General features: G+C 37.9%; 1 protein-coding gene across 6 annotated transcripts in view; it reads right to left on the minus strand.

Annotated features, from left to right (window-relative positions):
• Nucleotides 1-17,592, minus strand: part of ARL15 (ARF like GTPase 15) — a 219,082-nt gene that overhangs the window by 191,549 nt on the left and 9,941 nt on the right. For 5 of the 6 annotated variants that reach the window (XM_084503120.1, XM_084503124.1, XM_084503123.1 and 2 more), the window contains 2 exons: nucleotides 15,965-16,077; nucleotides 15,273-15,329 (listed from right to left, as the gene is read on the minus strand). In XM_084503120.1, the coding sequence (XP_084359246.1) occupies nucleotides 15,273-15,326 (54 nt within the window). In that variant the 5' untranslated portion in view covers nucleotides 15,327-15,329; nucleotides 15,965-16,077. Of the gene's footprint in view, nucleotides 1-12,526; nucleotides 12,740-15,272; nucleotides 15,330-15,964; nucleotides 16,078-17,592 lie in introns of those variants that run through there. The other variant, XM_084503121.1, reaches the window with a different exon arrangement.

The raw sequence follows: 17,592 nt of genomic DNA on the forward strand, positions 1-17,592 counted from the left end.
CATAGGCATTTCCACTTCAGGAGGTTCTAAATCCAGCTGCACAATCTCTTGTCTCCTAAACACAGCTATCCAGCTCAAATCCAGCTGGTTCAGTCAGACTTTCCATTATAATGGAAAGCACTGAAAATCGTATTCTCTGATGAGTATTAATATCTGATTCTCTTCAGCTCACAGGGGCAATTAAAAAATCAGTGAGACATTAAGAAACTGCCCTCCAAAAAAAAATTAAACTTCAAATAGATTCTTGAACTACTAATTTAAACACAGAGGGTAACTTGTAGTTTAACAGTCTTACTTAAAGGGAAACCTAGAAAACTGCTAATAATTTTGTAAATTACCATCATGCCAACATTCAGTTATGGAAGACAACAAGAACTGTCTTATCAAGTAACACGTGGAGCTTGACCTCTAAATATTAATGCTAGATCTTCCCGTAGAAAACCTCTTACATTTGCATATACCCACGATGTATGGCTGAAATTTTTACTAGCACAGTCAGAACCTCTGTGTGACATCAACTTCTTATTTTTCAATAAGATCACTTAAAATATTAACTTGTAAGTAATCCCAGAGCTATCTGTTCAACAGGTGTTAAAACATCCATTTCATTACCTAGTCTATCTAACAGAGTTTTTGACTGCCACCCCTCAACTTTACTAGAGTTTATTAGAACACAGATTTACCAGAAGCTGAAGCTAAGCATAATTCAGAGTTCTGTGGATGATCTAACTCAGCTTGTCCTTTGAAGTATGCAGCTTCTCGTTCTTTAAGAAAAATCTGTCTTGGAAATAAAGTTTTCTCAGTATTTTTTGGTGTTCAGACAGCAGTGTCTGTTTCTGACTGCACATTCCATGGTTACTGAAGGCATTTGTGAAAATTTAAAATAGACATTATTCATCACTTATTACAAGAACCTAGACTGACAGAGCACAGAATTCTATTACAAATGATGTACCTAGATTAATATAAACAAAATATATATATATATTTTTTTTTAACTGAAACATAGATTTCTGAAAGCTATGAGAAACTACTTCAGCAAGTGCATTTCGGATAAACTCCAAGGCAAACAAATGAGACAGAAGAGAAACTTCTTAGCTTGCAGATTAGTCTAAACAGAAGCTTGCAAATAACAGCAAGTAGAAAAGCAGCCACCCTAATTGGTTTGAAATCTGTACTTTGTTTACTCCTTTGAATACAGCAAGATGAATAACTGTTTAATTTATTTTATATGAAGCAACAAACACTCGAACAAACACCAATTATTTAATATTACAGTCTAACCACCATGACTGTATTAATGCTTCTGCACAGAAAGTGAATTAACTCCTCTAAAGGAAGCATACTTTCACTGAAAGCCCTGCAGTTCTTGCCTCTTCCTAAAAGCTAACTAAATAAAAAAATAGTTCTAGTATACTACCATTCCAGCCAGCTAGGTTGTCCTCAGTCAACTGACAAGAATCCTAGAGCTGCTGTCCTTCGGTGGCATGCATACAAAACATGAATCAAGTTACAATTTGCTTAAATTTGCCTTTTTTTTTTTTTTTTTAATATATATTCAGAAACAGCATCACATTCCATGAAACTCACATTAAAATTTGGAAATCTGTATATTGGGGTTGTACCATAGCACAAAAGAAGACGGCTAACAGCTGCACTGGAGTTAGCCATTCTAGAAGTAATACAAGAAGTTAAAGTCTGAGATCTCTCTCAGTCTGGATTTCTTGGCAATTCAGGCTCGTTGTTAACCAAAGACCGTATGATGGAAACCTTTACAATGCTCTTTTGTTCAAAGCGCACTAATCTTCAGGGAAGAGAATCCTGCCATCAAAAAATTGCATCTTCCAAGAAAGAGTTGCTGAGTCATAACTGGTAAGAGAAAAGAAATAAACATTGCATCTGTTTCATAGGCACATAATGGTATTCCTATGTTGTTTCTACTGTTCAATAAGATAGAGCTTAACCAAGCTTTTGCTTGGTTTAGCTCATCTTTCTAAGAGTCTCTTCCAGGTGTCCTTGACAGGAGAATGTATACCCAGTAAATGATCCTCAGCAAGTAATTTATTATGTTCAGCATGAAATTAATAAACTGCCTCTGATCCCTGTTTTAGTGACACAAATAAAGCAAAAGAAGAAATAAGAACTACATGGCTGCATCTTTCAATTGTAAGCTGCCATGAGACACAACTCCTAACTCTATTTGTAACTTTGGGATTCTGTACCGCATGACCAACCTGTTAACTTTTCAGAAAGCTGAAAAAGTATGTGATTACTTTCAAACAACAAAGGAACAGACTTTTGTCCTTGTTTGCTGTGTGTACAACAAAGAAGAGCTTAAAGTGCAGCAAGAGAGATTAACAGGAGATTTAGGCTACATCTTAGAAAAACAGCATGTAGAAGAGTAAGGCTAGTTGAGCTAGGGAAGAGATTAAAAGAGAAGATTATGGAATCTGCTAAGGCTTTTTCTGAGAACCAGTCTGGTCAGAGCTGGTTTGGCCATAGCTCATCCTGCTTCTGAGCCAGGGATGCATTAGATGACTCTCACTCCTTTCAGCCCTATTTGCTAGGATTCTGTCATGTGAACATGAAAACCACAGTCAGATTAGTTCAAAACAATGATTTAACCATCAAAAAGTAACTGAAGTCCGTTAAAGAGCTGTGGACTACAGTGTTCAGTACCTACACAGCAACACAAAGGCCTGTAGTAGTTCAACATACTGAGTATACAAAACTAATAAACATACATACAACTTTCATACATAAATACAAGTTTTGGCACAGCATTTGCTATGCACTCTCCCTTTTCAGTTCTGCACTGAATTCTTTTTCCTTATTAAGAGCAGAAGACCCTCTCAGCAGTAATTGTTACAGTAAGCAGGCAATACACAAACTGTAATATAAACAAACTGTTTTTTATCAAAAATATTCTAGCACAGAAGAGAATGAGAGATTAAAAATACAGAATCCCATGGTTACAACTGTGTGGTAAGAGAGGACAAGCTCACTTGGCATACCTACCTTTACCTAAAGAACCCTTGAAAAGAAAGCCTGAAGGTCAGAAAAATGACAGAGTAGTCACAACATGAAAACAAACAGCATTCTCTGCAGTGTTATTCAAGAAATAGAGCAAATTGCTAACATCTCTTTTTGGGTAACAGTTTCCTGCACTGGAGTACAGAATTTGAAAAGACAATTTCAACAGTAAAGACAGCAGAAGGCTAATTAAATGTAATAATTCAAATGCACACGTGTCAATGAGTTGAGAGCATGTAGCAGGTCACAACGCAAGGCATCATGATTCAGAACTACTAGATTACTTGTCTAGAACTTGCTAGGGAACGTTGGCTGTGTGAGTCTGTGTGTGTGTTTTACACCTCAGTTTACCCTGCTTAAAAAAAAAAAAATTAAAAAAAAATTAGCTTACATCTCATACAAAGTTTGAAAACTAAGCCACTAGCTGCAAGATTCAGGAACCTAAGCAGACAGAATAATACAAGTATTATGACAAATAGATTCAGAGACATTTCCAAATAGATTCAGGTTTCATACTTACTAGGGGCTTTATTCCTTTTCTCTACCTGAAGCTGATTTACCATTCACTATATTATTATTAGTGGGTAGAAGCTTATATAAAATTAATTCATATTACATTACAGCTTCAGTAGAGCACACACCTAAAACCCTGTTTCTTTTATTGTGTTTTTCTTGCTCATTATCCGATAGTCTCAGAGCTTCACATTTCCATGAGCTCAGCATAGCTCAGTCCAAAGCAACCTTTTTCTTTTGGGGACACATTTTTACCATCTTTTTCTTAATATGTTTAGTTTAGAACTCCCTTTCATGACCTTCACGATATTTTAGCCTGTAACAGCCACTGCCAGAAATTTAGGCTTCTCATCCTACTGTAGGCTCTGCTTTTTGATCTGGTGTGTAGAGATGTGGATTTTCCCATTTGGTTCATTTCAGAGTTACCTTCCTGTTCAAACTTCAGAGATGTTAGAGTAAAAAAGCACTTTAAGAACCTTTGAAACCAAGACTTACCTCCATCTAGCATCTTACTAAAAGCACTGATCCAACCTGCACCTAGGACCCTCTTTCTTACGTGTATGTGTTATCTTTCATAGCCAATAAATTTAAGAAGAGAAAATAACCAAGAAAAAAAAAAAAAATTGTGATACAACAGCAAAGCAAAACATCTAAAACACAAACCTTGATATCAATTATCAGAAGGTTTTGCCAGCTTTTACTGGATATATTCTCATTCCACTCTCCTTTCATTGTTCCATGACCATCTGTCTCTGTTGATTCACCTTCACAGCAAATCCCACCTTGTTTTCCCACATATAGACAAGAAGTGAACATGGCCAACATGGAGCGTGGCCATGTTCCCATGAACACGGGAACTTTCATGATTTGCACAACACTGCTGTGTTTGACACATTCCCCCTCTGCACATAAGTCTGATTGTCATAGCAGAGACTAGGAATCGAACTATCACCTTCTGTCAGGCCTGTAGGTACAACCATAAACCACGGAGGTTATTATTTAAGATTATATAACCCAGACAAATGCACTGGCATATCTTCCAGATAATCCGAGATTACACAACAAAATGAAGTAAGCAGATCATCAAGAGAACTCTAACACAACACATGTCTGGCTAAAAAACAAAACCTCCCACATTTGGAAAATGCATGCAGTTATAAAGACTGACTTTTGTCCATAATTGAACAAGTTCTAGACTTCTTAAGCAGTAGTATTTGGGGTAGGAATGGAGGACTGGATTAAAAAAAAAAAAAAAAAAAAAAGAAAAAATATGCAAAAATTCTGCCAGCAACCCATCCTGGATTCTGGGAAAGATCCATGCTCTGAACAACTCAGTTCCATAAAGGCAAACTACCCTAAACTACCAACAGTGGTGATATGGTACCAACCTTCTACACTTTTAAGCTACAAGACTAACATACTTTACAAAAACTCACAGTAGGACAAAATGAGAAAGAATTCAAGAATACAATAACCAGGTTACCAGGGTACAGCAAATCATCATTCATAAACTGAAGCGTATGTTTGCTGACATAAAAAGTCACTACAGCATGAACCATACTTTAAAAATTGGTTACTAAGGGAATTTGAGAGAAAGAGATTCTAGCATACGGCTTACCCCAAAACATTTTATCTGTGCACATGCACTTTTCCACTACCACACCCACCCCAACAAACAACTACAGAAGTTAAAATACTCTGTGCTAAAACTGGAGGAAATGAACAAAGCAACAGTAAGAAACAAGTAAAAGGTACAAGGGAAGTGAATTGAGGACAGTAAAAAGTATTATTTTTGTCATGACATAAGTGACTAAGATGGCCAGGATGAAGCAGAATGACATCAGAGAGGTGAGGAAGCCATATCTGACAGTTAAGGGATCACTGAACACAATGGGAGCACAGAAAACTGGTAAAATAATGAATAAGTCATATATTATAATAAATAATGAATCTTGGAATCACAGAACTGTAGGGGTTGAAAGGGACCTCGAAAGATCATCAGGCCCAACCCCTCTGCCAAAGCAGGCTTCCTAGTGCAGGCTGCCCAGGTAGGTGTCCAGACGGGCCTTGAATATCTCCAGAGAAGGAGACTCCACAACCTCCCTGGGCAGCCTGTCCCAATGCTCCGTCACCCTCACTGTGAAGTTCTTTCGCATGTTGGTGCCAAACTTCCCGTGATCCATTTTTTGACCATTGCCCCTTGTCCTGTCCCCACAAACCACTGAAAAGAGGTTGGCCAAATCCCTCTGTCTCCCACACTTAAGATATTTGTAAACATTGTTAAGATCCCCTCTCAGTCTTCTCTTCTCAAGACTGAATAGACCCAGGCTTCTCAGCCTTTCCTCATAGGGAAGATGCTTCAAGCCCCGTATTATCTTTATGGTCCTCTGCTGAATTCCTTCCAGATCTTTTTTATAGGTCATGGCCAACAAAATGTAGATCTTTTTCCAGGATGTCTTTTTAGTATCGTGAAAAAAAATGAAAGAGTGACAAAAAAAAAAAAAAAAAAAAAAAAAAACAGTGACAAAGAGTAGCAGTTTACATTAAGGCAATTCCAAAAATGACTGAACTGAAGAAAAATTTAACATGCAGAACCATGCTAATTGGTTGATGTTGAAGAGTTTTGAAGAGGTGCCAGGGGTCTTACGGAAATTTTCCAAATGAGGCAACAGACATGCTGCCACACAGTAGCTAGAGCCAGAGTATACTGAATCACAGAACAACTTGCAATGGAAGGGACCCACAAGGATCCACACAGAACCACCCAAAAATCAAATCATCTGTGTCCAAAACAGCATCTTGAACTCCAACAGCTTGGTGCTGTGGCCCTGGGCAGCCTGTCCCAGTGCCCGACCACCCTCTGCGTGCAGACCTTTCCCTAACACCCAGCCTGACCCTCCCCTGTCCCAGCTCCATGCCGTTCCCTCGGGTCCTGTCGCTGTCCCCAGAGAGCAGAGCTCAGCGCCTGCCCCTCCGCTCCCCTCGTGAGGGAGCTGCAGGCCGCCATGAGGCCTCCCCTCAGCCTGCTCTGCTCTGGGCTGAACAAACCAAGGGACCTTGGCTGCTCCTCAGGCATCTTGCCCCCTAGACCTTTCACGATCTTTGTCGCTCTCCTTTGGAGGCTGTCCATATAGTTGTATGTCCTGGCATTGTGGTGTCCAAACCTGCACCCAGTGGTGAAGGTAAGGCCACACCAGCGCAGAGCAGAGCAGGACAATCACTTCCCTTGACCAACTAGCAATGCCGTGCTTGATGCACCCCAGGGCATGGTTGGCCCTCTTGGCTGCTAGGGCGCACTGCTGGCTCATGTTCAGCTTGCTATCAACCAAAACCCCCAGATCCATTTCCAGAGGGTTCCTCCATTCTGTACAAATACCCAGGGTTGCCCTGCTCCAGGTGCAGAATCCATCACTTGCTCTTGTTAAACTTCTTATTACTGGGAATTGTCCAGCTCCCTAATTCATCAAGATCTCTCTGCAAGGCCTCTCTACCCCTAAGGGATTTAACAGCTCCTCCCAATTTAGTGTCATCTGCAAACTTTCTCAAAACACCTTCTAGTCCTACATCCAAGTCATTTATGAAAACACTGAGGAGAACTGGCCCTTCAATGTAGACCTATGGAACCCCACTAGTGACTGGCTGCCAGCTTGATGTAATTCCATTTACTACAACCCTTTGAGCACAACCTGTCAGCCAGTTGTTCAACCATCGCATTATGCATTTGTCAAGCTGTGTGATGGACATTTCGTCCAGAAGGATACTGTGAGAAACTGTATTGAAAGCTTGGGGAATCCAAAAAGATCAGATCAGCTGGCTTCCCTTAGTAAATTAGGTGGGTAACCTTGTCATAAAAGGAAATTAAATTTGTTAAGCAGGACCTTCCCCTCGCGAACCTGTGTTGGCCATGACCAATGACCACATTGTCCTTCAGTTGTCTCCCTGTGCTAGCTGAAACAGCTGCAAATGAAATCACCTCTCTTTTGCCATGTCTAGTCATCTCAAAAAGGACACGCAGATATATTTCACACAGCTTAGATTTAGGAAGATCCAAGCACTGAACTACAAGCTTGCCTTCAACAACAAGCCACAATACTGAAAGCAGACAGGAGTACTGCTCCTCAGAGAGACAAGGTAAGAAAAAAAAGGGAAGGTCATGTTTTGGCCTGAAATACAACATTTAGTAAAATAATTACATGATAAGTTGTGATGATTTTAATTAGTTTTTGTGTGCTCTGAAAGAGGACGTTAAAAGGAATGAATGAAACAAAGTGGGCCAGCAGCTTTAACTGATGGTATTAAATCTAGCTGAGAAACGAGAGTTGCAACTTTGGGAAACCTTGGAATAAATACTGCTGCAAAGAGATGTACAAGAGATTTGCCAACACTCACACAGGCAGCTGCAACAATACAAGAAACAGAATTTTAAAATCTTAGTTACAACACACTATAAGTAACCTATAGGTTACTTATCCTTCCAGGATGCAAGGCATCTGAGACATTTCTCACATCTTTATCCCTAAAAGATTACGTCCCAGAATGGCTTTTAAGATACTAAGGCATGTAGTCACTTGAAAGCTACCTTTAGAAACATGTCAATTTATACACATTAATATCAATTCACCATTAAGTTACAGTATCTTTTAAACGCTACAGTTATTTCTCCTCTTTAATAAGATGATACCTAGCCATATAAGACCATTACAACATAGTTCAGTTTCATGCTATAGAAATCCTCGCTAATAAGAATGAAGTGGCATTCTTTAAAGGCCTACATATTACAGAAACAGATTCAAGATTTGTGTGAAATATAATTAAAGTGATACAAATACAAACATAGCAATAAAATAAAAATAGTCTAAAAAGGGCCATTTGTTTAAAAGGATGTACAGGATGCTGTAGAACAACTTTTCCTAACATTTACAGTTTTATACAGATCAATAAAGAATCTCAAAGCATGATGAAAACTAGCCTATAATTATACAGAAGCTGTAGCAGCATGAAATTCAGCAAGTCACTTTAACATCAATACCTGAGCAAAAATTTTCAACTTTACAGTGCAGAGAAACATAAAAACAAAGACAGACACATACTCATGGAGAGAAATATAAAGGTTCTTCACCCTCATAAAGCTAACTCATAACAGATCAAGTTTTGTAGCATTTGATGTATTTCCTTGAATTTATTTGATCTGCTACCTGCTTGTATGACCTCTTCCCTTACAATATACCTATTCTTAAATAAATGAAGAATGTCTTTAGAAAACAGACTCAAACTATTTACAGTAGCAATCACAACAGTAACACTGTTATATCGGTAATACCCTCAGGCTACAGTGCAAGCCTGTTCATAGGCAAAAGCAACATTCTATCAGTCTAAGAAAAACAGACAAGCTTTTGACCTCACAGTAATGAAACAAGTCTAAGACTTGATGAACAGACTGATCCCCCTTCTGCTGTAACATGTCGTCTCGTGAAAAAGATAATTATCCTGCAAAAAGAAATGTAATTTCTAATACAGTGTAGATGTCCAGCTGCTAGTAAAGGTAAATTGCAGACAAGCCAGAAACAATCAACATCACTTTCAGGAAAATAATACTGAGGGTAACAACAGCTGTATGCTATTACTAAGAATAGTATATATTGCTTATACCATTTCCATTTACAAATCACCTGTTTGATTCTTATTTATGCAACTGTACAAAGTAGAGGATGTGACTGTGCACACACAGAACAGTGCATGCAATTTTTAGCATATTCATAAGGCAATCTCTTGCCACAATTTCAAACAGCCCAAACAGACAGACTTCAGACACCCTGAAAATTAATTTACTTTGTTGCAAAAATCATGGCTATGCATAATCCCTATTTTTAGATTACAGAACATGAAAGAAAAGCTTCACTTTCACTGGAAAACTATTTCTTGTCTTTATATCCCCTTAACAATCCAAAGGACGCAGCTAACTTCTGGATTTGTACACTTGCCACATAGTAATTCAACATGCCCCACTACTGTCTTTCCAAGTCCACAGTCATGGGGAAGCTCGAATTTCAAGCATGTGATATTGCTAAAAGAGTTTGTCAGGATATTGAATACCTGTGCTTTGCTATGTATTTGCAATTTCTACTTTAAATCTATTAATCATTTCAAATAGTTATTTTTCATTTTTGTAATAAAGAACAGTATTCTACACTACACTGCATCATAAAGGGATGCTCCGCAGATTCATCAGGAAATTTCCATGCTCACACAATAACCCCCCTGAACCACTTGAGCCTAAAGGAATAGTTTATGTTCCATGTGGACCAGCTACTGAAGGCAAAACATGACATTTTGCCAGTATATTACACAACTGTTTTCTGGAAAGAGCGCAACGTTGCAGATCAGGAATCTTGATTTCCAAAAGGAATACAAAACAGTGTTTATGTACAGGATAACTAACCACATAGCTTTGATAAATACAAGCTGAATGGTGACCTGACTCAATAGAAAAGATATGAGACTCTTGTAATAACTCTTGTAATAAGGATCTAGGCTTTTTTCTCTAGTGCTCCTTCAAGGTAATTGTCTGTGCTACAAGACTGTGGGTTTTTTTTTTTGTTTTTTTTGTTTTGTTTTTGTTTTTTTTTTTTTTCCTAAAGCAAGGAGGCAGTTTCATCTAGATGATCTGCTTTTAATGGACCCTGAATTCATCAGTCTGAGTTCATCATCTCTCTAGTTTAGAACAGAACTCCATTCCAGTCTGCAAGTTTGTCAAACAGACATCTCATTCTGACAAAAATTAACAGGCTAATTTGGCAAACCATGCATTTCCCAATGAAATCAATTACTAGTTGTCAGAGGTTGTCAAAGGGCTGTAAATACAGACTGTGTCAGTTAATATCTCAGGGAAGCAATGCTGTCACACGAGCACTGGTTGGACCAAGCTGATAAGCTCTTTGCACAGGTAATATGAGCTCTGGCCACAAGGAGCAGCTACTCAGCAATTCAAATAAATTTAATTTAACAAATGAACTCTGCATAGGGAATAGGGTTAGAATTGTGTTGTTATCCTCACCCCTGGCCCAGCATGGGTTATTTCCCATTCAACCTGTCCAAGCTTTCCCCATCTGATAAAAAAAAAGTCGTAATTCTTTCTTCGTTTCAGAAAAGTAGAAGGAAAAATCTAATAGCTTTTATAAAAAAAATAATCCTTGGTATATCTAACATTTACACATACAGAATAACACATGCATTGTATCATTCTCCCTTTATACTATTTATATTGGTAGCAATGGAAAAAAAATATATCAGAAGATAAACAAACGCGATTAAAGCAGCTTGACTAGACATTTGCAACAACAAACTGGACATACTCTCAAACACACCACCATCTCATCAAACACAAGTCACTGCCAATAAATACTCTGGTCATAGTAAATACCTTTTATTTAAGGCTGGAAGTTGAAAATATTTATACCTTTCCTTTCCAGCGGTCTACCCATAGAATATCAATAGTGAACATGAATGGAATTGTCTGCATTTCCCAAAGGGTAGAACATAAAAGGATTTTTTCCTGCTCCCTTTTTGTGCCTTTGTTTTGCTGCTCATGTCAAGGACACAACATGGGAAAGGGAGGAGTAGACAGGATATGCTATATGAGCTCTGTTATTACTTTAACTTTGCATTTTCCAATGGGAAACCTCGTTAGGGAGGGGAAGAGTCTCAGAGGAAGCCTTCTATACTGTAATTCACAGGCTGGCTCATGAACCGTTCCAAACATGTTCCCGTGATTGCCTCCTACTCCAAGACTGCCTTTAGTTACCATCACAGTTGGCTTCTCTTAAGAGCTTCCCCTCCACCACTTTATGAATAAATGTTAACTCTGTTTGTCTTAATGTCAGAAAAATTCTTTAGCATACCAGCTGTTTCTAGTCAAACCATTTTCAAGACATGAATTTATCATTATAAACAAAGACAAATGTAAGTTAATCCAAAGTAAACCAGAGAACAAAAAGCACAACATTTGCATCATTTACTACGCTTACCATACATAAACTATAGTAAGCACAGCTTTATAAATGCATCATTTATTTCCACATCCACTATGCAAATTCAAGTCAAGAGGCTACTAATACCAAAATATCCATGGCTCACCATTTTCAGGAAGATGCCAATATGGATGCAATGCTGCTCAAGTGCACTGGCTTTGCCATCCCCAGCATCTGAGATCCAGAAAGATCTACAGAGGCTTTGTTGTTATCCCTTTTGTTTTGGTTTGAAGTGAGTGTTTTCCAATTGCTTACCTGCTGATGCCATATTCCACAATCAGGGAAAACACTCTCAGATTTTCCAAGAACAGAAAATGCTATTTTCTACACTCTTTATTCCTAACGCGTATCAGCCAAGAATCACACTTCCACGAGGCTTCCTTAGTTTTTTTCTGCATGGTTCTCATCCCTGCAGAGGCTTCTTTCCTTGTTCTTTCCTTGTGTCATCCAGAACAACAAGCAATAGGAATATTAGTAGTCTTTTTGTTTATTCCTGAGGTCACCTGGTTAAGAGGGGAGAAGAATATCCATATCCTATAACCCCTGCTTATAAAAGATTCCTATTATATACAAACAAACAGTTTAGGGGAAAAAAGCTACAAAGCCCAGGACAGAATATCAAAGAACCTTCTGGAGGTCACATAAAGGCATACAATTATGTTTCCACACTTTCTGATGTAGAGACCTAGGTAGCTATAAAGGTAGCAAACATGCCATCATAATAACTATCTTGCAAGAAAGACAACAAATTTCAAAGTATTTTCCCTCTTAAGTTTATGTAGGTTGAGGTCTCCACAGTTATTTCAATACTATTTTCACCTGCTTAAGAAAAATACAACAGAAGCAGAAAAGACATTAACAATAACAGCACAAATTTCTGTCAAACTTTGCTACAAGCTGTCATACGTATACAATCTCCACAACGACAGAGAGTCAGGAAGTAACTTATCTACCTGTTCCCACGCTGCCACTGACATATCTGTCTCAGGCACTACCAGAGTGGAAGAAGCAGAAACAAGAAGTCTGAAAAGGCTGGAACTTCTGCCAGAATGTACTAGCTGTGTAAGGCACACAGAAGATACGGAGTTTTACTTTGGTTGGTTTCTATTCCAAAAGTTTTCATTTAAGCTCATGATAATGTTTCAATTTCAGGATACGCATCTTTCAGCTTCAGTTCCTTACAAATACCTATGGATTTTTCGTATTAGCCACCTCTGCCTTTGTACTTCCCCCTTGGACTAGGTGCACACCTCTAAATCTCGTCTGGTTTAATCTCCAAAAATGAGTGTCACATCGTTCCGAAGTCTTGCAAGGACCTATGTTCTTCCTAGCTTGAGAGAACAAAGCTTTATCCTCCTAATCATGTCAACCGAAGGCAACACAGACTCTTTTGCTATAGATATCTATATAAACCCTTCCTCCTTCTTGTAATCTGTACAGGCCTGAAAAACAGGAAGCCTATTTAATGCACTAGTACAGCTGAAGTAATGGGTACTCAAAGAGTGTTACTGATAAGCAGCTTGATAACAGACTAACAATTGAGATGTCTGCAGTCCAAAGGACTACAAGTCTTTGCAAGATACTTACGGCAGTGTACAAGGACATGCAGAACAGGAAGTGCCCAAATACAGGACAAACTGAACACATGCTGCTGCTAAGGACTGGCACTTCACAGACTGCTTAGCTTTTGGGTAATAATCAATCAATTATTTTTTTTAATCTATTAAATCTGCAAAACAGCATGCAGTAGAAAGCACACAATACAAGTTATAATGAATTGATTAAATGGGAAATATGAACTGGAGTTCTGTGTTTTACTTCTTGACCATCTGTACAGAGCACTATACTTGCTAGCTGCCAGATTGCTCGCATACCTGAGCAACAAATCCAGTGACTGAGTTACATGACTGAGCAAGAACAAGGCAAAAAGTGGAGAGAGGAACTACCACATTTCATTTCCGCATAGCATTCACTTTGGCAGGTCTCTCCCTTAACTCGGACACAAAAACTGTTCAAGCCCACTCACCAAGCAGATCATCTGAAATTCACCTTTCTAATGACAGGCAATTCTACACAAGCAAGTACTCCAGGCACCTAGCAGTTTCCTAGAACAGCTGTTTCAGCCTTCACATACACTTTATATATGGCATGCCTTTTCTCTATACTGTGGCCACAGTAGTGTATCTCTGGATGCTCTCAAGCCTACTCACCAAACTCCTTCCTTGAGGTCCCAGCAGTCAGGGAAATCAGTTCCTCCCAGCATTTTCATAAATAAAGCTATCTTTGCAATTTAAAATACTTGATGAAATTAAAAATTTTGCTGATCAAAATTCGCAACAAAATACCAATTATACAACTACCACTACGACTGCAGCTACCACGACTTAACAGTGAACTGCAGCAGACCCACTACACTTACCTATTTTAAACCTAAACAGAACCAATTATTATGAGAGGGCGTATTCTGCTATACATTACAACTGCTTATACCCATTCCTGCAACACACACACAAAATTATACTTGGACATCTTCTCAAATTAATTTAGACAGCTTAATACAGCCTTCTAAAAAGCTGGCAGATGGTCTGCATACTTCACAGCCGTTAAAACCTCATACCGTAGCCCACTCCAATCCTTCAAGATAAGCATTCTCTTATCACACAGGAATTTGGAGAAAGAAGGTCTTGCTAAGGATCTTAAATACCACAGGAAAGCATGCTTTTAACTGCAAGTGGCAGTTTCCTTCATGAGGATTTTGTACATATTACCCAAATCTGTTACATTCTACCATTTAGAAGAGAGTCTTTTAGATTATGAAAACAGAACACAGGCAAATGTCAGGGGTGGGGGGTGCACAGTCATGCAGACATGAAGCTGTAACTGGAGCTAAATTCTAGGAATAGAAAAATATTAAGCTTTGCAATTTGGTCCCCAGGTAAGGGTCACTGGTACTATATAGGCCTCATTACAGCTGTTCACAAGGCACATAGCCTTTGACTGTACAGCCTAATAAAAATGGAAAGCAGTGTGTGCCAGGTTTCCTGCTGAAAAGCGTTAACAGTGGGAGCAGCAATCCCACTCTGAAAGCTCCAGGCTTTGAAACATGCTTACTTAGTGAATTTCTATCTGATCTCATCATTAATACAAGCAGCAATTAGGAGGAAGGTAAAATTTTAAAGAATTCTTAGCATCTTTGGGACATTCATGTTTGAAATAAACCTCGTATTTCTTTCAAGTTTATTTCAATTAAGGTTCAGGAGACTTGACTTAACAGTATTTGGAAACTATTAAGGCACTCGAGGCAAAGCTTACAAGTACATTTACCTAATATGTTTTAGTACAACACATTACTCAAGCATAATGGATACTTAAAAGCAAATGTATACAAACCCTTCAGCCATTATATTATGCGTGAATTCTCAGTAACTCACACATAAGAATTCCAAATTTTCTTACCTTAAGAGGTTGCCTGGATTTTTCATTACTTTTTAATTAAAGTGAATAACACTTTCTGTCCTGGTATTATTAAAGCTGGATAGGATAAACCATGCTGTATTCTGCTTATGTAAACTAATATGACAAATCCCTTTTGCTAACTGCATTGCTTAATCCTGATGCCAAAATACTTTGTAACTTCTTTTCAGTAAAAAGGCATTAACACTAACAGAAGGTATTTATTTAGTTAGAACATTGCCTTACCGTGTAAATGCCAATTCTACAAACAGCAAATGAGAGCTGGATACATTCAGACATAGTCTAAAGAAATTAAAATAAAGACGTTACTAAGAATTCCATTTATTAAAAATTAATCTTTTTTCTCCCATCTCTCCCCTGAAAGAAATATCTGATGGTATACTACTTGATGTTTCTCCTCTAAGACTGTACTAAACAGAGTGAGAAAAATGCCATAAAAAAAATTCAGATTATTCAAATACTTATTACCTTTTACAACGCAGCAGCTGCCAACACTATTGCATTTACTAACTCAGTATTTCATCATAGGCCTCAAATTACCCAGTGCTCCCCAAATGCCCAAACACAGCATTAACATTTTCATGCAAGCTTCCAGTCCCATTTATTTTTATCTATTGTGGCTTAAAAAGATCCTACAGGAGATGTTTTAGCAAGGTAATGCATTTTATAGATTTTTAGTGGTATGTAAGAGCTTCCACGTTTAAGTATTATAGTTCTCTCCCTGTATCATCATTCAAACCCTCTTCTTTCATATGCTAAAGTAGTGTATATACCTTTAAGTTTCTACATTTCTAAAGTAGAAATTCACCTTTAATTTTCTGACATTTTCGTGTTTAAAATAGAACTCTGTACTTTTTTGAAAAAAATGTTTTATGTAATCTGTCACAGCTGTCAATAATCACATTAAAAGTTTTTACCCTCCACTTGCTCAACTTCCAGCCTGTTGCGATGCCACAATTCTATGTCATCTGCAGTCACCCAGAGATGCTGATGGGCTATGAATTTCTGATAAAACGGATGAAAACACCTTCTGTAAAAAGCATAACAAAGACAGAAAATATATGCATCTTCTTCCCTCACCAAAGCAAAAATCTATTGTTGGTTTGCCATTTTGATAGATGGCCGAGCACAATAAGCCAGGCTTACAACAATCTGTTTAAAACAGTAATTGAGGAATTCCTTTTTGTAAGGTATGGAATCTTTGCTCACTGCAGGCAAAAATTAAAGCAACCGCATAGAACATTTTTACTCGATGTTTTCGAATTTCACACACCATCCGCATATATTTTAACATGTAGAATGTGAAGTGCTGAATGTTACAAACTTCAAACATTTTCAGTGAAAAAAAAATTCAGCCTCTGCTTTCAATTCACCCTGAAAACTATAACTGAATAAGCAATTTAATCAGATTTCTATATAAACATCTCATGAATCATGAGTAAAAAATACATAGCATCATTTTTCTTTTGCTATAACTGTTAAATATAAAGTTTAAACAAGTAATATTTCATTGAACTGTCTGAAAGTCAAAACATGCAGCACAAAAACCCAAAAGCAAACATCAACAGCATAGGTATTCTATATTTCAAGCTACAATATTATTGCTGACAAGAGATGCTGCTTCCAAATGTTATTTAAATTGCCAGGATGCTTTTTTGTTGTCATTGTTTTCAGCTTTCAGAACCAACAAAGTTCTATTACTCACATTCTGAGTTTCCCATAGGAAAAAAAAAAAAAAAAAAAAAAGTCACAGAAAAATAGTAGAACTGATTTTGAGAAATCCCATGCTACACACTGTGGGGGTGGGGGGAATGAACTGTACCCATGTCGCTCCTGACAGAATCTGCCTACGTTGCTGCAAAGGTTCCAGTGATGATTTCCCCAAGCAATCTAGTCCAGTGCTTCATTATCCTCACTACTAGAAAGTTTCTTAATGTTTAACTTGAGTCTGCTGCAATTTGAACTGCTACCTAAACACAGGATGATGCATACATTGATTTTTCTTTCCAGTATCATGACAAACTCTATGTTGACAGCAGACCCATTGTTACACACAAAGTAAAAGTGTGCTTCTGTTTGCAAAGGAAGTAAACATGCTGCAGCAGCATAACATTGCAGCTTGTCAGTGCATATAGATTGCTCTCTTCTGAAGAAGTGCCATGTTACAAATTGGTTTTACTTTTTTATTTTTGTTCAATACTTCCAGACTTTACATTGATAGGAGAATTAAGGTTCAGCTCAAATCCCACAAGTGCCCATGGACCAGCTTCAGCAGAAGAGAGAAAGCTACATCCCAGTTACCTTACCAGTCTATCGCTGGGCTTGCTATTGTGAATGTTTTGAAATCAACTAACTATTAGAGGCCATGAATTCTAAAATTATCTCCTCTTCCTACTGTCATGTACAGTACCAGGGAAGCTTTCCCCTATTAAATATTAATCAAATCCCTTCCCCAAGCCTCCAAGATAAAACTTCTGATCTCCAATGTATAGCATTAAAAAAAAAATCATTAATTCCAATGCTGTTTTTAGACCTTTAGATTCAT

This window comes from Aythya ferina (genome assembly GCF_964211825.1).
Source record: "Aythya ferina genome assembly, chromosome: Z".
NCBI lineage: Eukaryota > Metazoa > Chordata > Aves > Anseriformes > Anatidae > Aythya > Aythya ferina.